Genomic DNA, 21,796 nt, shown 5'->3' with positions numbered 1-21,796 from the left:
GCAAAACGTTAAAGCCGAGAAGGCGCAGATCAGCCGAGGTCAAGGCCTAGGCAGGCAGAGTGGGGTCGGGAAGCTCCATGGGCAGAGATGGGTCCTGGGTCTCAGATGGCTGAGCCCCCGGAGCGCAGACTCCTGGCTTTGACCGCAGTGCCTACCCCATGCCATGTGGGGCCCAGAAAAGAACAGGTCTACAGAGGCAGAAATCAGCATTTGAGTCCCCCTTTCCCGGATTCCACGTGAGCCTGGGGCTGTCTCCACTCCATTGTTTTATTATGTACAAACGCTACAGAACGAGGGGAGCAGACACGCGTGGGGTAAGAGGGGCCCGGTGGGAGGAGTTCACAGGGCAGACGGTGCAATGGGGCCGGGGGAGCAGCACACAGGCCATATCTATAGGGCAGGAGAGGCAGGAAGGGGTTAAAAACGAGATCCAAGCCAGCCAGATCGCAGGGAGGTGCGGGGGTGTCGTCCACCTTCTGATCTCCCCCCAAGGTCACAGTGCATGCAATAAAATATATGTACAGGAGCTGGATCCTTCCTCTGTAGGGGCCCTGAGGGTCCAGAGCTCCCTTCTCCTGGAGGGAAGCCAGTGGCGCCCCCTGGCGTCCAGCCGGGCTCGAGCCACATGGGCAGGAGCAGGGGTCAGTCCCAGCCGTTGTCTTTGATCATGTGGTTGAGTTCAATGATGTACTTCCCCTCTTTGTACTTCTGGCTGCTCTCAAAGGCCTGTTCCTGAAAAGAGGGGAGAAGACATCATCCCCGGAGCAAGGGCTTTACCAAAAGGGATCAGGGTTGGGGAGCAGGTATGACTGGCCCCATTTTACATATAATGAAACTGTCATGCAGAGAAGCCAAACCACCTGGCCATAAGACAGACAGCTGGTAAATGACAGAGCCACGTTTCTCACTAATGGGACAGACCCAACTCTCTGAATTACTGGTACTTTTTAAGTACTATTGTTGGCTCCAACAGAGAGGATACGGAAGTTTCTAAAAGATCCAGGGATTACAGACTGGTAGCTAAATGCCAGTTTTGTCCTACACATGTGTTTTGTTTGGCCAGCAGATAGTTCAGTAAAAATAACCTTAAAATACGAAAACACAGGTGGGCCAGGCTCACTCGTTTGGCAGAGACTGTCCCCTCCCTCCCCAGAGCTCTCCTGCCCCTTTTGCAGACCCCCAGTATCTGCTTGGCCCTGCAGCACTTGAATTTTTGACCTCTGGATCAGGCCATCTCTTTATCTGACAGAGGTCCAGAGAGGTTGAGCCACCCATCTGGGGACACAAAGGAAATCTGTGGCAAGGCCAACGGTGAACTCGGGTTAGGGCAGCCCGCCTGGGCCATCCGCCCCCCAAAGAGGCACCACAGCTCCAAGGGATGCCTGAGGAGTCCTGGCCCTTGCCGTTCCCCAAGAGCATCTTCTTTTGCCGCATCTGATCTGATCCCCATAACAATTTTGGGTGCGAGGTGGTGGCTTTCTCCTCCACTGCCAGATAAGGCAATGAGACTCAGGGTAGTGAAATCAGACCCTGGACAGCAGCTATGGCAATGAGGGCAGTGAAAAGGAGGCCGTGGACCCAAGCTCCATGTTGCTGTGGGGTCTTGGGCAACTTCTCTAAACCCCTGAACTTCTCTAACCCCGCAGTGGAAGCTGGCTGTCAAGGACATGGAGTTAAAAACAAACAGAACACACAACCAGGATTCTGGTCCCTATGCTTTTCCTCACAGTTGTGTGATCTTGCAGAAGTTACCTAACCTCTCTGGGCCTTCTTTCCTTCTGGAAAGTGGAGTTAATAATAGACTCTACCTATAGGACTGTTGTAATGACGGCATGGGCTAATGTGTACCAAGCACACACAACAGTGCGTGGCCCATAAGCACTCAGTAAATGGTCATTCTGCTGATGGCCTCATCTCTAAAAGGGGGGTGCATGTGTCTGTGAGGAGAGGGATGAGCGGAGAGAAAAAGTCTAAAAGCCCTTGCAGGATGTGACAGAAGAGAGCATGGTCAGGGGATGAAAAGACAGTCCGACTGGTGGGAGCTGGGCCTGTGCGCTGAAACATGAGCGCATAACTGCTTGTGAGGAGGAACAGGTGATGTGAGGTTGGGTCAAAGGGTAGCCTGAGGTCACAGGTCACAGACTCACATATTTCCAGCCCAAAGTCGTCTTGCAGTTCTCGCAGTGGATGTCAGCGACAGCATGGAGGCCTGTCAGCAGCACCCGCTCCTCGGCTGGCCCGCAGCCCACGTTAACCCTGCGGGGACATGGGGGCAGTCCCAGGGAGGGTCCCGCCATCACAAAGCCCCCCTCTAGCTCGTATCCAACTGTGTCTGTCCTTAGCATCCAAGAGAAGGGCGATCACATCTTCCAACCTGAATCAGGGCACTCTGGGAGTCTCAGCATGATGCCAGGGGTCACAGGTCACAACAGAGGTCAGGGAAAGAAAGAAGGGGGACCGAATACTCACACAGAGTTGAAGAGGTAGGCACGCCCCTGACTGCCCTGGAAGGACTAAAGGGGGGGGAGGGAGAAAGGAAGGGAGTCAGGGCTATTGGTGGAGAGTTGCCAGGTACCCCTTCTAGCCTCTCGTTCTAGCCCCAACCGGGACCTGGTTACCTTGGAGATGAGGTCGTCGTGGTTGGCCAGGTGAGCGCGGCAGTGGGCACAGCTATACCTCCGGTGACAGTCATCCAAGTAGGCCTGAAACGTCTTGGGCTTTGAAATCCGCACCATGGCGGGGGCCGGGGGCAGTGGCCCCACGCGGGGAGCAGCCCACGGGGAGCAGAGGGAGCCCAGTGCCTGCCGGGGAGGGAGGGAGTGGGCTGTCAGGACCCGGGCCACACACATGCAGGCACACCCAGGGCCGTGGGGACTCTCTGTCACACTTGGCTGCTGTCTCCTCTCCCCAGAGCCACCAGCTTCTCCAGGGGCCAGAGCCGGCTCCGTTTTGACTCACTGAGGAGGCCCCAAGTTGCATCACGGGGAAACTGAGGCTTGGAGGAGCCTGAGGTGAGTCACCCATCTACTTCCGGCCTCACCCCTGCTGACCTGGCAACTGAAGCTGGAGGAAGGGGCTTTAGAGTGGATGAGCTGTCAGTTCTGGTTTAGGGGGAAGTATGGAGGGGGTGGGAACTGGATGGTCCTTAGGACCTCACCTGAACTGCCAAGGGCGGGGGGTGGGGTGGGGGAGGGAAGCGGCTCCACTTGAGGAACAGGGAGTTCACCTGCGGAGAGGGTCCCTCACCTGGAGAAGGCAGAGGCCCTCACTGAAGGTGGGGGGGTCACCTAGGAGGGGAGGGGCTCTTACCTGGGGGTGGGGCGCCGAGGCCTCGTCTGTGCCGAGGGGCGCTTACCTGCAACGCGGAGCCTTACCTGAGACCCCGGGGCTCACCTGGGGCGCGGGGCTGGGGGGCGGGCGCCGGGGAAAGGGGGCAGTCCTCGCTGGCGGGGCGGGGGGCGCGGGGCGCCGCGCAGCCGGGACGATGCGGGCCTCACCTCGCCTGGGCGCGCGGGGGCCCGGTCCGCCGGGGTGGCCTGGCCTGGGAGTGGGGGGCGCTCCTGGTGGGCGCCGTCCCCCCCGGCCCGGGTTCGCAGCCGCCGCGACTTGTTTACACCGAGACCAGCTGCTGCCGCCGCTGCGGCGGGAGGGGGAGGGGGCCGGCCTCTGGTCCCGGCGGTCGCCGTGGCCAATCGGCGCGCCGCATGCAAATGAGGGGGCGCGTCACACAGCGGCCAGCGCAGGCCCGGGCTGCCCTTCCCCCTGCTCTCGGCTCTGGCCGGCCCGGAAATGCGGCTGCGGCCCGCAACCCAGCCTGCCGGCCCCGCCGCCCGGTCCGGTGGCGCGTCTGGCCTCCCGCGGTGCTCGAAGGGGCCGGCTCTGCGGTGCCAGACCTGGCGCGGGGTTAGGAGGGGGATGGTGTCTGGACGCACGCCCCCGGGGAAATAATAGCCATAATTATCTGCGTTTAACCACCGCCCGTGCCCCAGTCTCTTAATCCCCGCAGCAATCCTATGAGGCAGCTTTTGCTATTGTTCCCATTTTACGCGGGAGCCGAGGTCAAAGAGGTCCAGCAGCTCTGCCGAGGTTATCCGGCTGGGAAGAGGCAAAGCTGGGCTTCACTTCGGTCGGATTCTGTTTGGTAGGCACCAGGGGAAGGCTCTTGGAACAGAAGAGCTAAGGGTGCCCATCTGCGTTAGACCTCTGGGAGCCGGAGCCTCGGAACATGGCAGTTCCTAGTGTTGAGTATCACCTCTTCCAGGCAGCCTCCTTTGATGCCCTTGCCTCTGCAGGTCGCGTTAGTTTACAGATGCTTCTACCTACTAGATGCTTCTACCCTACTAGACTTTTCTTATTTCCTGCAGTGGCCCCAGGATGCAGACTGGCCTAGAGTAGTCAAATGTTGGTGAAATGCGACTTGGTCAGTGAATAAGGTACTAGGGCTGGAGAGTGCTGAGGAGTTTGGGGGAGCTTCTGGCTCACATCTGGGAGTGGAAGGTTGGAACGGCTGAGGCAGCAGATGGGCACCGAGGACTCAGCCTAAGGCCATGTCTGCCCTCTGCAGCCTGGCGAGGAGGCCCACAGGGCCAGATGATGTCCCTTGCTGTGTGCCTAGGGCTCTTCACAGCCTCAGGAGAATGGAACCCGAGGCTCTGAAGGGGCAGGAGGCCTTGCTCCTTCCTGCAAGGGACATTCCTGAGGAGAGTGGAGGCCAGGCTGGCACAGGGTGTGGTCTGGAATGTCGTGGAACCAGTGGGTCAGGCTGGTTAGGGCCCCAAACTCTGGCCCTAGGCTGGCCTCTTCTGCCCTCAGTTGCCATCTTTGCAGTGGGCTAGGATCTCCTCCCACCCGTGCCCCCTAAACACCAACACGTGACTCGAAAGAAGATATTTATTGGGGAAGAGGCATAAAGGAGAGGGGGAGAGACTCCAGGCTTTCTAGGAGGCCTGGGCAGCTCTTCCGTGGTTGTCCAGGTAGCGCCTCAGGGCTGTGGGGTAATCGGTTATGACGCCGGTGGCCCCCAGGCCGTAGGCTGCTTCAAAATCCGACTCTTCGTTAAGGCACCAGAAGATCACCTGAGTGGGGACGGAGGGGCTCATAGTTCCACACGGTTTCCCTGGAACTTGCCCTCGCATCTAGATGCTGGGAGCTCTCCTCCTCCGTGGAGACCTCCCAGCGGTGGGATGCCGGGGCGGATTGTTCGATCGTCAGGAATTGTGCAAGCTGCTTATTAAATAGAGCCATTAGGAAATACTCAATTATATAAACTTGGAATTCCATAAATGATCTTAAAAATGAAGGTAATAAACACTCAAAACTCTTCCCTTCCTAATGATTTTACTACACGTGACTATTACCTCCGCTCTGGAGGTCAGTCACGTCCGTTGAATGTGTCAGGTGGAGATACCACCCAGACTCTGCTCAGCGACTCCCCGTTGGCTGCCGGGAACCGGACGGGGTGAGAGTACGCACACCAGGCAAATGATCTATTGCGCACACCGGAGCCCCTCTTCCTCCCCCGCAGAGCTGCTGTGGCACGTCTGCGAGCAGGCCACTGTCCCCGTGTTCTACACCTGCCCTGTGGCCCGCGTCCTCTTGTGGGCATGGAGGTGGGGAGAGACGGTATCGTGCCCTGGGCAAGTCACCGTGACGAAAGGGAATGATGGTCCAACCTCCAGAGTTGCAGTGAAGACCCTCGGAGTTGGGGGCAGGGGGGGGTGCTAATCTGAAGGAGGTGTGTCATCCCCGTGCCTCAGTCACCCCCACGGCTGGGCAGCGGAGTCCTGGCCTGTCCGCGAACTCCGCCAGCGACGCCCGACACCTGGCAGTGACAGCACCTGCCTCCCGAGACTCTGCTTCGCCACACGGTGGCCAGAGTGACCCTTAGTGGAGTCAACCCAACTGGATCAGGCCTCTCCCCTGCTTCCGGCCCTCGAAAGCTTCCCTTCCTCCAGGCTGATGTCCCGGCTCCTTCCTGCCGCTCACAGGCTGCCTGCTTCAGCCTCTGCTGCCTGCCGCAGCTCCCCCTGCGCCACTTCCTCCACACTGCAGCCTGCTGGAACCCCCGTCAGTGCCTCCCACCCGCCTGGCCTCCGGCTCCGCCCGGCCCGCATGCTGAGCCTCCTGCCGGAGATGCTGTCCCTTTCCCCTCCCTGCGAACCAGCTCCTCACTTCTTCCGGAAGGCCTCCTTGGACCCTACAGACCACAGCGCTGCTTCCCTTCAGTCCCCTTGGTGCCCTGTGATTGTCTGCCTCACTTCCTTCCTCTGCCCGATTCGATGGTCAGCTCCCTGCCACCGCAGTGCCTGCGACGTAGCGTAGCCTTCTCAACAAAGGTCTGCTAATTAAATGACCTGGTCAAAGTGGATGCCCAGGGGAGGGCCGGGGAGTAGGCTGGGCTGCTTTTTCCCTTCTCTGGTCTTTCCCGAGCCCCACTCCCCCTCTCCTCAGGAATCGGGACATCAGTTCAATACACCGTCATCACCCACATCGTCATGATAATGGCTAGCACTTCTCAAGCATTAAGAAGTACCAGGTGAATACACCATTGCCCCCACTTTACAGATCAAGAGACTGAGACTCCAGAGGTGACCTGCCAGGTGATCCGGTTGGTGGGTGGCAGAGCTGTGACGGGGATGCTTTGCTAGGCCCACACTGTGAACCACCCACTTGCTGAGGGGGGTGGCGGTCAAGGCTCACCTGCACTCCTCGCTGTTCCAGGTGTTGGATGAGACTCTTCCTCATGATTAACCTGGTGGGGAGGGGGTGGCAGAGGCCACAATGAGAGGGGGCTAAACAGGGCAGTGGGAGGTCTCCACGGGGACCCGCCCCCCAGTATTCTTGCCCCCTCACCATTTGGAAACCACAGCTGCCAGCTTGTTCAGCCCAGGGGAGGAAAATGGGAAGTAGGTCCTGCAAAGAGGTGGTGTCACGGTCAGTCCCCTGCGTCTCACTCTATCATGGGGTTGGGGTGATAGTGACCCCTGGCCAGTGTCACCCTGGCTCCTCTAGAAGAACCTTTGCAGTTGCCCAGATGAACAAGTCCCCTGTCGCTCCGTGACAGTCTGCTCCCACATCCGTGCCTCCATACACTGAGAGTGTGCCCCCCGCCTCGCCGTTTTACACAAGAGGAAACTCAGTTTTGGAGAGCCGGAGTGACCTGCCCAAGGTGTCACAGCACATCTGTGCTGGGGCCAGGGCCGAGACCAGAACCCCGCTTGATTCCCAAGCTGGATGCACGACCTGAAGGTCCCCTGGTTGGGCCTGACCGGCTTCCTGTGGCCAGACAATGCTCGGCGGGTCTGCTACTTGCCCTGATTGGCCCACTTCAGGGAAGACTCTGGAGGCCCTTTATAATGTCCCAGCGCAGGCTCTGGAGTCAGGCCCAGGCAAACTCGGGCCCTGCGCTTCCAGCTGTGTGGCCTTGAGCAAATTACAGAACCTCTCTGAGCCTCAGATTCTCCATGGGGACCGTGGGGGTCACGAGTCCTGTAACTTCTGGGTTGCTGCAAGGTAAAGCTCTCATCAACTAAAGGATGTGAAGACACTTTGCAAACCCTGTATAAAAAGTTATGTACACGAAGTTCTGTAGCCTAGTGATGTCTTTGTGGCAAAGGATTGTGGGGGCTGGCTGGGAGCCTCCCTCAGGACAACAGAGGGGAGAAGAGAACACTAGAGCTGCCAGAGTTCTCAGAAAGGGGCCAGGCTTAAGAGCTGGCGAAGTATCCAAATTCCTGGTACTTTACCCGGCTGCTACTTTGTTAATCCTGGTCCCCCAGCAGGAGAAAGCTTGCTTTTCCTTTTGAGAATCAGAGAATGATACTATAATTGATAAGTATTTGTCTCCCAGCCACACTGTAAGCTCAAGGGGGCTTTATCACCCCCCCAATCTTATTTACTAGTGTAACTGCACCTGGAACAGAGTAGACATTCAATAAATATTTGTTGGATGAAGGGATGAATAAATGAATACTTTGTCCAAAAACTCCATCCACATCAACATGCATCTGCATAGAGTTTCAAGGGGTTTGAGGTGCCCCCCCCCTTTAGTATTCATGAATGCTCGCTGAGAACCACTGTCTTCAGAGGACCTTGGGGGTTGTCCTTGAGGATGGTCAGGGAGCTGAGGACCCTGTGTCATGGGGCTTGAAGTGGGGGGGGGTATTTATCTGAGGACAGAAGCATCTGGGGGCCTGGGGGAGGATGCAGAAGGGAAACGGGGACCCTGTGGGTACCTATTGATGATGGTGGGCAGGAAGCAGATGAAAAACCTTTCCGGGATGTGGACGAAGGGCAGCAACCCCAGGTAATAGACCAGCACCAACCATAGTCCTCGGCTTATCGTGAAGGCAAACGGCATCTCGGGGTTCTGGGAGGCAAGGGGAAATGAGAAGGCTGTAGGCCTGCTTCTGGGAAAGCAGAGAGGAGCCTCAGGCTGCCCGGGGAACAGTGCTGGACATTCAGGAAGCTCTACCACCTGCAGGATCAAAGCTGTGATCTTGGCCCAGTGTTCAGGCCTAACTGCACCCCCCAGTTCCCGCCAGCATGCCTTTGCTCACACTTCTCCCAGCACCTCTCCTCTCCAAATCCTCCCCTTTGAGATCCTGCTTGGGGCCAGTTCCTCCACAACCCCCCAGACCTGTCCAGCCTAGGCCCCTGGAGCCCCCAGCTCCCGGGAGGAGGGGCCGCTGGAGTAGGGAAGGCACAGGGACTCACAGCAGCCCGGCACTTCCTCATGACTGAGCTCTTCTCCGAGGCCCAGATGGTGATTTCACTGCGGTCAAAGTGCCTCACCAGGCCCGCTACCTGCGAGGAGGAGGAGGAGAAGGGGATGAAGGGGAGTCAGGCCTCTCTCCAGCCCCGGGCCCCTGGCCACCCCTGCCCGTCGTCCCACCTTGTTAATGAGCTCTTCGTTTACTGCTTTGACCTCCACACTCATGGGCATCCGAGGGAACCTCCGGAACATGTCCTCCAGACTCACCATGCGCCGGTCTGTCCCGTGTGCAAAGTGGCCTGGGTGGGTTGTGCGAGAGGGCTCAGACCGCGATGGGTGGGATGGAGTGGGAATCCAACAGGAGGGACAGAGTCCCAGAGGGGAAGAGAGGGCAGGAGATTGACGCTATGCCCCCACTGGGTGAGGTCACGCTCCTACCTGGTGAGAAGTAAACCTCCAGCTCCTCCTTGTAGAGGGGCAGCTCCTGGGGAGAACAGGGGGCAAGTCACCAGAAGGCCCACGTGGAAGCACGGTGGCTCTCTGGGTACGGTGGGGGGCCAGGGCGAGGCCCACCTCAAAGTCCAGGCTGCTCACGTCCCTATTCACGCCTGACTGGCGAGACAGGTTCTCGTCGTGGGACACCACCACCACGCCATCCCGGGTCAGCTGGCAGTCGAGCTCCAGGAAGTCGGATCGCTGTGCCATGGAGCTATGGGAGCGAAGGTCAGTGCGGGGGGCCCAGGGCAGAGGGGAGCTAGGGGCAGAATTCACGGCAGGATGCACAGGCTCTGCGCTGCACACCTCCAGGGGGGCCTGGTCCCTTGAACTAGGGAGTGGCGCCCCCTGGCGTCACGCGGTGCACGACCGCAGCCGGCAGCCTGGGTGGCAGGTGCACGCACTCACTTCTCCATGGCCTCCATGGTGTGCTCCAGTCGCTCTCCCGATCCTGTGCGGGGCAGCTGGGTGGGTCCCAGGGGCCTGGCCTCCCTCCTCTCCCCTCACCCCCTGCCTCTTCTTCCGCCTTCCCCACCCAGCTCTGCCACCCTGCTCTCCTCCTCCCTCGGGCTCTGCCTCTTTCCATCAGCTTGCCGCCCAGCCCTCCCCCGCTGCTGTCCACCCCGGCACCTTGCTTCCCTGCTTCCCTGCTTCCCTGCTTCCCTGCTTCCCGACTCCACCCTCCCTAGCCGCCATCACCATCCTCCCTTTCTACCCGCACCCAGCTCACCTGCTCGGTGGGCCCCCAGGCGCGGCAGGAAGGCCGGCGCCCAGGGCGTGTGCAGCAGGCGAGGCCGGCGCAGGAAGAAGACGGAGAGCATGACATAGCTGCCCAGGGCGGGCAGGGCATAGTACAGCACCGGGCTCATGGCCACGCTGCTTCTCGGGGCTCCTGCTGTGTGCACTCTGACGTTCCTGACGGACTGTGCTGCCTCCGCTGACAGCCGGCCGGTGTAGTCTGGCTCCACCGCTGGTCCTGGTCGCTGCCACACCCCTGGGACCTGCTGAGCCTGCTCCTGGCCTGGGGCCAGGCTGCAGGGCTCAGCTGGGGATGGGGGGAGGTAGGAGGAGAGGCTTCCGGCAGCCAGGACTCTCCCACCTCTAAACCCTTCACAGACCCCAGGACCCAGGCTCCCCTTGGCCACACTGTGGGAAACAAACTCCCCACCACCCCTGGGTCAGCTACAACCTTCCCCCCTCCCATGGGTGCTTGTGGCCAGGGTATCCAACACGCCACACCGAGCCATTTCCAGAGAATCCGGGGGTGTGGAGAATGCCCCTGAGTCACCCCCGAATCACCCCCAGCCAGTTCGACGGGAAGCCATTAGGGATGGGAGAGGACAGTGACTAAGGGGAAAATTGACCCCACTCTGTCTAGGAGTCTGGTGCTCCTCACAATCCCATCTTCAGCCCTGGCCAGCTGGGGAGCCAAAGATCACCAGGATTGTATAAAGGCGCACTGCTGGGAAGTGGCTGGGCAGGGGCATCGGTCCTCAAAGCAAGGGTCAGGGTGGGGGTGTCGGCGGATACAGACAGAGCCAGGGCCATCATATACACATCTCTATATTTATATATTAGATAGAGGCGCAGGGGTGGGCGGGGGCACCAGGCTCTCCTCGGGGCCCCCCCGCTCCACTTCTGTTCACCCACACACGGAGGCAGCAGGGGTGTTAGACGTGGCCACTTTGGGGGAGGGGGTGTAGGCCTGAGCCCTGCTCCTCAGGGGTACTAGCCCTTGAGCCTTAGGAATATTCCTTCAGGGAAAATAGGGTGGGGTTTTAATGGGTCAGGGCTTGCCCCGAGTCCCTACTCAGTAACCCCCATCCCCCCACTGCCCTTCAGTAGGTCCCGGGGCAGCCAGAGCCCTTCCATTCCAGAACTACCAGAGGCTGGGATAGCTGGGGTAGACGAAGGCAAGCAGCAGAGGGCAATTTGCTTTGGGGCCACCCGAGCCCCTCAGGTCCTGGGAGGCGAGGTGGGGCAGAGGGAGCCTTGGCCTGCCTGAAGCAGGAGACCAGAGCGAAGCCGGGGAAGGTGGCCAGGCTTGCCCTCTGCCCTGCCCGGGGGCCTGCCGGGGGTCTGGGCGGGGCACAGTGTCCATTTCCTAACAGTCCGGCAGGGGAGGGGCAGGCAGGAGGCAGGGCCTAAACAAAAAAAAGAGGTGGGAAAGGAACCGTCAGAACCCACCAGAGGACGTGCCAGAGTCCTGACCTCCACCTCCCTCATCTCATCTCACGGCTGCCCTGCCCGGGATGGGCCTGGTCATCCTTAACTGTATGTGGGGGGGCCTCAGTGCCTAGCTCAGGGCACAGCTGGAGGGTGGAACTAGCTAATGCGTATAAACACCCGAGAACAGTGCTTAGGGCTCTGTGCCTGCTGTTGTCCTCAGAGCTCTCCCCAGGAAACTGAGGCACAGAGAGCTGAGGGGTCTTGCACAATGTTGCACGGCTCTTACTAAGTGTCAGGGCTGGAGCTGGAGCGTAGGGGTGTTTGCCTTCCTTCCATCGGGCTGCTGCTGGGCGGGAGGACGGAAAGAGACTCGAGGAAGGAGAGCTGTGTGGGCAGCTGTGAGAACCACTGACCCGGGCATCAGGTGCGAGGGAACTTGGCATCTGGGTCAGGCTGGGTACTGCCGGCTCCTCCCAAAGCAATTACTGCCCGACCTGCCTCTCTGCCCACACCGGGGAGCCAAAACCTGGCTCCCTGTCCACAGATCAGGGAGAGGGGCACTCGGGGACCTCCAGCCATGGAGGCTGGAGGGTGCCGGGGTGCAGGGTATTGCCAGGTGGGAGACCTTCAGGGCTGCGGTCTGTGGCCTGGGCAGGCTCTAGCCTTTCTGTTGCCACCATGCACCTGCCTCGTGGGCGTGAACAAGCCTGTGATTGTATGGAGGTGTGCTGCACACACCGGTATCGGGGTGAGTCTGTGCGTGGGCAGTAGGAAGCACTCACCAGGCCCCAAGGAACAGAGGTGTCTGTCCAGATTAGGGGGCCTCCAGCGCCCCAGGCTGGAAGCGGGCTGTCTCCTGGAAGATGAGCTCCTTCAGCCGCTCCTTGGGTAGATCATCCAGCTCCATGTCAAAGGTGAAAGGCTCCTCGGCCACCGGCTGCGGTGGCAAAGAAGTCAGGCTCAGGCCGGGCGCTGAGGGACGCCTACCCATCACCGACCCGGCAGCCCCGCTGCTGGCGGCTGGCCCACCTCATCTGTTGGGTCGTAGTACTGCTCCAAGTAGGGGTGAGCCAGCGCTTCTTCCACTGTGATCCGTTTGTTGGGGTTAAAGGTCAACATCCGGTCTAGCAGGTCAAGGGCTAGGTAAGGGCAGGAGTCAGGGGTCAAAGAGAAGGCTGGAAGAGCTCCCAGAAGCATTGCTTTGCTTCTCGTGCCCAGGGTCCTGTCTACTCAGGCATCTGCTTGGCTCATGTACCCTCCTCTGCACGGAGTTTCTATCCAGTACCAGCCCCCGAGTCTCTCTTACCTTTGGAGTCCGACTTGGGAAAAAGCTTGGCCCAGGCCACCTTGGTCTTGGAGGGCAGAGACTGCAGGTAGTTTCGGGCCTTCATATTGATGATACAATTCAAGTCCTCCTGGGATGGGGAGCCCAGGATACCTGTGGGTAAGGCAGGTGCCTCGGTGAGAGTTCTCCTCTCCCTTCTCAGAACAGAAGGCACCCAAAACAGGAGTCCCCACCAATGAGCTCCAAGCCGTGACAGTCATCTCCCAGCCAACACTATGGTGATGAAGGGCAAGGGGTCTGGATGGGGGCAGCCACAGGTTCAAATCCTGATAGGAGCACTAAGTGTGGGGCTTAGTGGGCTCCTCCCATCTATCGAATGGGGATCGTGTCTATATCTCACTGAAATACTGTGAGAGGCCGTAGGGGCTCCACATGTGGTGGGACCCTGGCTATAAAGAAACCTCACCTCCCACTCATCTCCCTCCCACTTAGCTGGCCAGGCCCCCCTCACCCAGAATGTGGTTGAGCTGGTCCAGGTAGTGCTTGCCAGGGAAGATGGGCCGGTTGGAGAGCATCTCAGCCAGAATGCAGCCCACAGACCAGATGTCGATGGACTTGGTGTAGCCCTAGGGAGGAGGAGAAAGCAGTGGGCTCCTGGGCCAGCCTCAACAGGGCGCTGCTGTCTGGGCCAAGCCACTATCCAATCTAGACTCAATACCAGCCAGGAAGGAAGAGGGCAGAGGCCTGGAGGACCTAATGCTCAGCCTCCTTCCAGAGCCTAAGAACTGGCATCATGTGACAAGGCCTGGAGGCAGACATCCTGCATCATGGGAGTCATGCCTGGCTCAGAGGTGTCTCCAGCACTTTCTGGGACCTGGCCCCTTCCCTTCAGGGGTGGGTGGCCCCCCTACCTTAGAGTTAAGCATGATTTCTGGAGCCCGGTACCAGCGTGTGGCCACATATTCTGTCAGGAAGCCGGTGTGGTCATGCTCAGGGTCCGCAATCCGGGCCAGGCCAAAATCGCAGATCTGGAAGCCAACCCAGGCTGCTAAGCTTGGCGCTCAAGGCCCAAGGCCCAGGCAGTCCTAGCGCCACGCCTCTGCCCACGCCGCTCCCTTTGCTTGTGATGTTCTACTCGAGGGGGCTACTGGTCACCTGGGAGCCCCAGACCCATGGGAGGAGGGGACAGGCACCCAATCCTCTGACCTTAAGGTCGCAGGTGGTGTTGATGAGCAGGTTAGAGGGCTTTAGATCCCGGTGGAGCACGTTGGCTGAGTGGATGTACTTGAGGCCCCGCAGGATCTGGTAGAGGAAGTAGCAAACATGGTCGTTGCTCAGCTGCTGGCTTTTGAGCAACTTGTACAGGTCTGTCTCCATCAGGTCCTGCACAATGTAGCTGAGGTTGGCACCGGAGACCCCCCAGGTGGGGGCAGTGGGAGGCACTGGGTTAAGGAGAACAGGCTCTGGTGGCTAGGCTTCACCTCCCCTTCCAGCTAGTGCCCCTCAGACTCAGAAGATCTGCCAGCCCATCGCATGAGCTGCACAAGGCTCAGATTCAAGGCTGCAGCTCAGCAGGCGGCCCTGAACAAAAGTACTTCCATTCTGTGGCCTCAGTTTCCTTCTTGGGAAAACAGGGGTCATATGCTTGCAGGCGGCGAGAGAGCTTCACGGTTAGGAGCGACAGCTCTGGAGTCACTCTGCTGGTGCCTGAAACCCCCCACTCCACTGCTCACTGGCCTTAGGACCTCAACCCGCCTGCACCTCCATTTCCTCATGTGGGAAGTAGGGGAAAGAATGGTTCTTGGGAGGGTAACTATGAAGATTCCGTGACATGACCCGTGTAAACGAGCCAGCCCAGCCCAGAGCTTGGCACGTTGTCAGTGCTCAGCAAACATGAACTAGTGTTGCTATTATAAATGCCACATGGCTGTTGAGAGGGTTAAATGAGATAGTGCGAACACCATCTGGCGTGCAATAAATGTTTGCTTAAAAATAAATGCCTGCCTTATGGGAATGGTTTGGGCAAGACGAATGAGGAGAAACTCCCAACAGCACGCTCCTCCTCAAAGCGTGCTTGGCCATACATCAGAAGACAGAGGAGTAAATGTCCTTTTGTATTTTAAGAGAAAACAAAAATTAAACATACGTTAGGTAAATAAGTAAATAAATAAATGCCATTTGGTTGGTCTCTGAAAGAGTAAGTCAGGACTGCCTTTTAGAATCAGCCTCGAAAGGGCCTTCTGGAGACCTCTGGGCCGCTGTTTTAGAGGTGAGGAGGCCCAGCACGATGCAGTGACTTGCTTAAGGTCACACGGCGAGCTGGGGGCGAGTGTGGAGATTTCCTGCCCACAGCTTGTGGTGGGGGCTGCAGACGGTGCAGCACAGATCCCCACGTTTGGGTGGAGAACTGGGACTGGCTGGGGGTGGGTGGGGTGGGGAGAGGTGATGGGTGCTACAAGCCACGAACGACAGGGCCTGGCAGGAAGTGGACGACAAGCTCGGGAAGCAATGTGGGGTGGTGGGGGGAGGGCAATAAAGGCAAGGCTGTCCCTCCCTGGGCAAAGTGCAAGTCCACAGGTGACTGGGGTGAGGCTCTGAGCAGGAAGTGCCAGAGAAAGGACAGTTCTCATCCAGGGGAGGGTTGGAGGAGGCAGCAACAGCAGCACCTGATTTTAGGCTTTCTGAGCCTCAGTTTCCTCATCTTTGAAATGGAGCTGGTGAGACCCATCTCCTATAGCAGCTGGGAGGGAGAATCAGAAATGCCAAAGCACTTGGCATGCACAGCACCTCACTCATAGTAGGCCCTCGGAAATGGGCGGTTTTCTTCCTCTCTGCCGTCCTTCAAGTCTGGGGACCCAGAGAGGAAAGAATCATCGTCTGTTAAACAAGAACTGACTGTGGGCAGAGGCTGGGTCACGTCACAGAACTGCAGATGTCAAAAGACAAAGCTCCCATAGAGCCCAACCCTCCCCACCCTCCCCCCAAATGAGGCCCCGCAGAACAGACTTGCCCAAGGCCACACAGCCTGGCTGCGGCAGGCTAGGATTCACCTCCGGCCTTCCAGCCCTCTTACACCCTGTGGTCTCTTTTCTGCTGGAAAGTTTCATTTACTGGGTTTGTTTTGGAGTGTGGCAGGGAAGAAGGAAACAGAAAGAAAGCCAACATTCTCCCAGCCCAGCTCTGAGGCCGTGCCTGGCCAGCCATCTGGCCAAGGTGAAGGATACACATCTCTCATGGCTTCCAGGGTGGGCGCCCGCAGAATGTCCCGAATGCCAATGACGTTCTCGTGGCGGAAGCGCAGCAAGATCTGGATCTCCCGCAGTGTGCGCTGGCAGTAGGTCTGATGCTCGAAGGGGCTGATTTTCTTGATGGCCACGCGAATCTTGCGCACGTGGTCGTAAGCTGAGCTGAGAGGGCCAGAGAGATGTTGGTGTGGCCTGACATAGGGGGAGTCCAGGCCTGGTGGCCCCACCCAGGCCTGAGCAGGGAGGGGAGGGAGCATGAGAGGACTCTGGCCAAGTCATAAACAATGCTGGTTCCTTCCTGCTGTGAAGGCCTGGGATCTCCAGGGAGAAAGCTGGGGCCCAGCCAGGCAGCCCTTCAGTGACTTCACAAACAGAGGAAGAGACTGACCGCTCACTGACTTCCCCTCTCCTCAACCCTGTCCATTCTAGTTGCCCTGACCTCTCATCCTCCCCTCTCCAGGATGGGCTCCCTCAACCCAAGACAGGTCCAGGGAGTGGGAGGTGAGGGGAGGACGTCCAGTGAGGCAGATACATCGAGGGACAGGGAAAGAAGGGATGAGGAGGGCACTGGTGTTAGGGCGAGGCGCCTGGACAGGAGAGCTGTTCCCAGAGGAACAAAGGCCCAGAGCACACACTGGGGAGGAGAGCGCTCACGGACCCCCCCTAAAAGTTGCAAGGACACACTCCTGGACCCCTCATGGCTCACTGGGCCCCTGGCTCCAGGCCCAAAGCCCTGCCCCACCCTGCCTAGCCCCTGAGCTCTGCTCTTCTCTCTCCCGAACTCCTTGGCAGGCCTCACTGGGAGAATCCAAGGCATCCTCTCCCCAGAGCAGGGTCCTTCACTCGGTCCTCACTAAGGATATCACCTCCCTAAGAATACTTAGTGTCTCCGCCTCAACCCGTGTCCCTAGGGTCCCCAAAGTCCCCACAGCTGCCCCGCGTACACTCAGACGTCCCTCCCCTCATTACAGAATGGTCGCTTCTGGGGCCTCCAAGCCCCCTCCCCTTAGAATGTACGCGGCGCCGCTCCCCAGAAAGCACCCCCAAGGCCCCCCTCCGTGGGACGCCCCCCAGCCTGGAGAAGCCCCCCGCCTCCTCAGGACACTGGGAGTCTCCCCGGCCCAGAAGGCACTCATCATCCCTCCCGGCCCCCCACCTCCTGAGCCCCCCTCCTCCCGGAACGCCCCCCTCACCTGACCATGCCGTACGCGCCCCTCGCCGATGTAATGCAGCTCCGTGTAGCGCGGGCCCACGTCGAACGGCTGCCCCTTCACTACCTCCACCTCCCCCGAGACCCCCGGGCCGACCCCATCAGCTCCCCGGGGCTCCCCCGCCCCCGCCCCCCTGACGCCGCCGCCGCCATCTCCACTCCTCCCCTCCCTCCCGCCCGCCTCCCCCCACGGCGGCCCCGCCCGAGGCCCCGCCCCTTCCCTCCCGCCTCGCCACCAGCGGAGCGGTGCGCGCCAGGCCCCGCCCCCGCGCGCCCCCGCGCGCCCCCCGCGCCCGCCACGTGACCTGCGCCCCGCGCGCTCACGCTTCTCCCTCCGCTGCTGCCGTGGTCCCCGGCCCCCGCCCGCTCCGTCTGCTCCAGGCAGCCTAGGGGCTCCCGGGGCGACGGGGGAGACGGTCCACACCCTCCCGTCGAATGCAGAAGAGCCGGCAGGGCCGCCCGGTGACCTTCCCCAGAGCCACCCAGCAAGTGTGTGCGGGAGCTGGACCAGGACAGAGTCGCCCGCGCCCCCCCCCAGCTCTGCTGCAGCCCGAGTTGAGTTGCGGCCGGGGGCTCGAAATAGAACCCCAAGGGAACCCTAGCCAGCCCTCTGGAGTGTGGCCTCCCTGAGCCAGGCCCGGCCCGATGATAAAGCGGTCCCCCTCCGTGTTTCCCAGTAGCGTGGGAGATGGTTTCTTCACAGGTGTGGCCTGCCTTTCACCAGATGAGGACACTGAATGAAGCCTGAGCCGGGGCTGGGGGACTTAGAGCTGGAGAACCCACAGGTCCAGACTTCCAGCCCAAAGGCTTTCTGACAGAGGCCTGCAAGAGTCGGCTAGGGACTTGGCCCCTGCCCCCAAGCGGGGCAGTGCCTGAAGTGATGGCAGATAACCTCAGCCCACCCTTCCGTGGAACTGCAGCAGGACGGTTGACTAGGTTGGCAAAAATACACTATCAGGCTTTCCTCAAAAAAACAGCAAACTGGGTAACGTTTTTGTTGTCATTGGACTTGGTAAAACTGGAATCCTGGCAAGATCATCATCTTTTGATTGGGTCCTCGACTTTGTAGTTTACACCATGTTTGGACCAGCTGAGCTGCTTCTGTAGGACAGCCCCATATTATAGGTGTCATCTGATTCTCTTAGCAGGTCGCAGGGGCCACATCGGTCTTGCTCATTACTGTATCCCCTCCTTGTGCCTGACACTCAGATATTCAAAGATTTTTGACTGCATGAATCAAATTTTACAGACGAGGAATCTGAGTTGGGGAGTTGAGACTCAAAATGATATCTTCTGACACAGAAGCAGAGGCTCTTTTAAATTCCATTCAATCTCCAGAATCATAGACTGTTAACACTGAGGAAAGAGCCCTCGGGGGCCATCCAGTCCATCCCCCTCACTTCATAGAGAAGATGTGAGCTGGAACATCACGTTGTAAGTAATCACGTTGTGTTTTTTTAATCCCTTAGAAGCTGGGAGTAGATCCTTATATGCATTACAGATCAAGAGACCAAAGGGAACAGTAATTATGATTCTGAAATTGCTCATAATTAGATCTACAGCCAGGCACTCTAATTCAGATTAATGAGACCAAGTTGCTGGTTCCCAATAGCCTACAAGTCAGTGAAGGTTTAAAAGATGCTAATTAGACCAATGTTTTGGTTTTTTTGTTTTGGTATGTTGTTTTTGTTTTTAGCTATTCATTTGATAAGCTGTGAGTAGTATTGTGTGCAAAGCTCTGAACTGGGCACTGTGGCTGATGAAAGATTACTATATAGTTGTGAATTAGTGGTTAAGAGCAACAGGTCTCTGGATTTTCTCGGTTAGAATCCAGTCTTCACCGCTTACTCACTGTGTTACCCTGGGCAGATTACCCTCTGGTCTCGCCACCTGTGGAGTTTCTAATCTGTTGAAGAGAAAAGTTGCATATACATAAACCAATGTAATACAAGATAGATGGATGTCATATCTGGTGTGTGAGCTCAGGGTTCATGAGATCGCTCTTCTTTCTTTATGTGGGGAGGGGCAGAGGGAGAGAGAGAGAAAATCTCAAGCAGACTCCCCGCTGAGCACGGAGCCCAACATGGTACTCGATCTCACAACCCTGAGATCATGACCTGAGCCGAAATCAAGAGTCAGACACTTAACCGACGGAGCCACCCAGGTGCCCAAAGACATCACTCTTTCTTAGAGAATCGAGGACGGAGTTAAGGAGGAGATAGCATTTGCATGATGGAAAAAGAAGTAGGGTTTGGGAAGGTTGGCACAGAGGGAAGGCTTTGAAAAGGAGCAGCGTGAGTCCCGGCATAGAGGCCGAGCATGATTTGTCCGGTGTGGCTGCAGTGTAAACGATTAAAGGGAGTTCAGGCTGGAGAGGCAGGTTGGGGCCAGATTGAGGAAGGCCTTTGGTTCGGGCAGGGAGTTTGGATGTTACTCAGTAAGCAGTTAAAAGGCTTTGAGGGACTTTTGCCAGATCATTTTGCAACTGTGGGAGAATATAATGACTCAGAGAAAGCACCATGGAGTTCAGCGTGGAGTCAGGCTTCCTGAGCGGACCGCGTTTCCCAGCAGAGGAAAGGCTGGTGCCTGGGGAGTGGTGCCTGCCACATCAAGCTTGCGTCTGTTTCAGAGGAGTGTGGCTCAGATCCCCCTCTAGTGGCTGAGGCTGGTACTTCCTTGGGATTTCGTGGTCTATTTCACAGACCAATACTCGGCTAATAAAGGCTGAACAGCTATTCCGCAGCAGGCACTTTTATGTATTTTGTCTCCCGTCATCCTTACAGCAGCCATATGAACATTTAACAGAAAAAACCCCAGAAGCTTACCAAACTACTGAGTTGGAAGGAGCTTTTGGAATAATTTTCTCCATCAGACAGTGCATTACGTCACAGCTCACTGCGCTGTTAGAGTTTTCCTAACGGCTGCCGTTGGCTTAGTTCTGTCCTCTGGATCTACCCAGACTAAAGCTTAAACTAGCTCTTATCTGTGATGTCAAGGTCACAAGAGAGGCCAGTGGGCAGTTAGCCCAGGGTAACATGTGAAGAGCACAATTTTGCATTCCCATTTCAGCCACCTCAGCTGGTCAGCACAACCCGAGAAGGCAGCAAATGTGCAGCAACAGGGGTCAGAACACATTTAATAATTTATGGGGCGCCTGGATGGCTCATTTGGTTGGGGATCTGCCTTCGGCTCAGGTCATGATCCCGGGGTCCTGGGATCGAGTCCCTCATCGGGCTCCCTGCTGAGTGGGGAGTCTGCTTCTCCCTCTGCCCCTCCCCTCCACTTGTGCTTGCTCTCTCTCTCAAAAATAAATAAAATCTTTTAAAAAATAATTTATAAAGACTTAAGAACTGACCTTTATTTTCTTTAACCCCAAAACTCTCTGAAATAGTTTTTTTGTTTGTTTCTTTTCATCACTTCTCCTATCTTAGAGATGAGCTCTACTCAGACATCTCTCCTCTGGAATAACCATTCTGCAGATGACCCCTTCTCTGAGATCTTTATTTTATTTTATTTTATTTGTTTATTTGAGAGAGAGAGAGACCACACATGAGGGAGTAGGGGAGAAGGCGAGGGAGATGGAGAGAATCTCCAGCAGGAGCCTGATGTGGGGCTCGATCTCACGACCCTGAGATCACCACCCTGAGATCATGACCCTGAGATCATGACCTGAGCCAACACCAAGAGTCAGACACTCAACCGTCTGAGCCATCCGGGCGCCACAGCCCCTTCTCTGAAATCTTTGTGGTCAGCACTGCCTGCCCCACTGGGCTCCTTTCTCTGTGGCATCACCCTTGGTTATGTCATACTCTGGAGGTATCAGCTGTTTCCTTTATGTAAATCTCTGCCCTTAGCTGTTGCCTTTCGCCTTAGTTCCAGTGGCAGAGTTTCAGCATTTGCCGGACAGCTTCACCTGGAGGCTCGTGGATGCTTCCATAGCCAGTGAAATGTGTCCTTTTTACTTTAAGGCTGTTTGTCTTCCAGACTCTCCTTGCTGCACTTCCGCCAGCAGTCTCAGCATTGGACCCTCTCATGTCTCATTTGTCCAGCCAACTCTTTGCCATTTTATTACCACCATAGCTCCTGAGGCCGTCATCGCTACTGCGGCTCAAATCCTAATTGCATATTTTTATTTTGTTCCTTTTTAAGTTTTTTTTATAATTTCAGAACTTACCAAAAAGTTGCAAAAACATTTCAAAGTATTCTGTATACCCCTTCATCAACAAACCCTAAATGTTAATTTTATTTTTTTTTAAAGATTTTATTGATTTATTTGACGGAGAGAGAGACAGCCAGTGAGAGAGGGAACACAAGCAGGGGGAGTGGGAGAGGAAGAAGCAGGCTCATAGCTGAGGAGCCTGATGTGGGGCTCGATCCCAGGACTCTGGGATCACACCCTGAGCCAAAGGCAGACGCTTAACGACTGAGCCACCCAGCTGCCCCAATGTTAACATTTTAAATAAACAGTGCAATTATTAAAATCAAGACATTAACATCAGTATAGTTAACCTATAGATTTTTTTTCCCCTAAATTTTGCCAATTGTCCCACGAATCTCTGTTTTCTGGTTCAGGATCCAATCCAGGAGCACATGTTGTGTTCAGTTGTTAGGACTCCTTTATTCCCTTTAATCTGGAAAAGTTCCTTAGTCTTTTTTTGAGGGGCTGGGTTTTTTCAAGA

The 21,796-nt window shown here is 57.3% G+C and overlaps 4 protein-coding genes across 8 annotated transcripts in view; 1 reads left to right on the top strand and 3 right to left on the bottom strand.

The window, feature by feature from the left end:
• Positions 1-249: 249 nt before the first annotated feature.
• On the bottom strand, positions 250-3,416 carry YPEL3 (yippee like 3). Of its 3 annotated transcripts, none has more exons than XM_057314934.1 (5): positions 3,394-3,416; positions 2,619-2,801; positions 2,470-2,513; positions 2,148-2,256; positions 250-732 (listed from the first exon to the last, which is right to left on the bottom strand). In XM_057314934.1, the coding sequence occupies exons 2-5, from the start codon at positions 2,733-2,735 to the stop codon at positions 643-645; spliced, it is 360 nt and encodes a 119-aa protein (XP_057170917.1). In that variant the 5' UTR covers positions 2,736-2,801; positions 3,394-3,416; the 3' UTR covers positions 250-642. The 3 variants fall into 3 exon arrangements, with proteins under 3 accessions (XP_057170917.1, XP_048080725.1, XP_026371509.1); XM_048224768.2 differs by lacking the exon at positions 3,394-3,416 and adding an exon at positions 3,310-3,334; XM_026515724.4 differs by lacking the exon at positions 3,394-3,416 and having other exon boundaries at positions 2,619-3,151.
• A 1,460-nt stretch (positions 3,417-4,876) lies between these two features.
• Positions 4,877-10,668, bottom strand: GDPD3 (glycerophosphodiester phosphodiesterase domain containing 3). 3 transcript variants are annotated; one of them, XM_026515723.4, is made up of 10 exons: positions 9,939-10,668; positions 9,617-9,659; positions 9,287-9,422; positions 9,152-9,197; positions 8,894-9,012; positions 8,716-8,805; positions 8,235-8,368; positions 6,853-6,912; positions 6,700-6,751; positions 4,877-5,075 (listed from the first exon to the last, which is right to left on the bottom strand). In XM_026515723.4, exons 1-10 carry the CDS (start codon positions 10,075-10,077, stop codon positions 4,938-4,940), a joined length of 957 nt encoding a protein of 318 aa, XP_026371508.1. In that variant the 5' UTR covers positions 10,078-10,668; the 3' UTR covers positions 4,877-4,937. The 3 variants fall into 3 exon arrangements, 2 of the variants coding, with proteins under 2 accessions (XP_026371508.1, XP_044246140.2); XM_044390205.3 differs by having other exon boundaries at positions 4,981-6,751; XR_008960324.1 differs by lacking the exon at positions 4,877-5,075 and having other exon boundaries at positions 6,702-6,751; positions 6,853-7,505.
• An 85-nt stretch (positions 10,669-10,753) lies between these two features.
• Positions 10,754-19,998, bottom strand: MAPK3 (mitogen-activated protein kinase 3). Its single transcript, XM_026515719.4, is given in 11 exon segments — positions 10,754-11,352; positions 12,160-12,314; positions 12,407-12,516; positions 12,684-12,815; positions 13,174-13,288; positions 13,574-13,690; positions 13,869-14,058; positions 15,887-16,069; positions 17,101-17,120; positions 17,122-17,251; positions 19,943-19,998. Coding segments are annotated over 10 exon segments (1,176 nt in total). The 3' UTR covers positions 10,754-11,352; positions 12,160-12,191.
• CORO1A (coronin 1A) overlaps positions 17,420-21,796 on the top strand; it is a 50,938-nt gene continuing 46,561 nt past the window's right edge. The window contains exon 1 of the mRNA XM_048224636.2: positions 17,420-18,551. The gene's annotated coding sequence lies outside the window, so the exon portion shown is untranslated. The remainder of the gene's footprint in view (positions 18,552-21,796) is intronic.

This window comes from Ursus arctos, unplaced genomic scaffold (genome assembly GCF_023065955.2).
Source record: "Ursus arctos isolate Adak ecotype North America unplaced genomic scaffold, UrsArc2.0 scaffold_2, whole genome shotgun sequence".
In the NCBI taxonomy this organism is placed as follows: domain Eukaryota; kingdom Metazoa; phylum Chordata; class Mammalia; order Carnivora; family Ursidae; genus Ursus; species Ursus arctos.
Note: the sequence above shows the minus strand (reverse complement) of the source record. Positions and strands in the feature narration are given on the sequence as shown.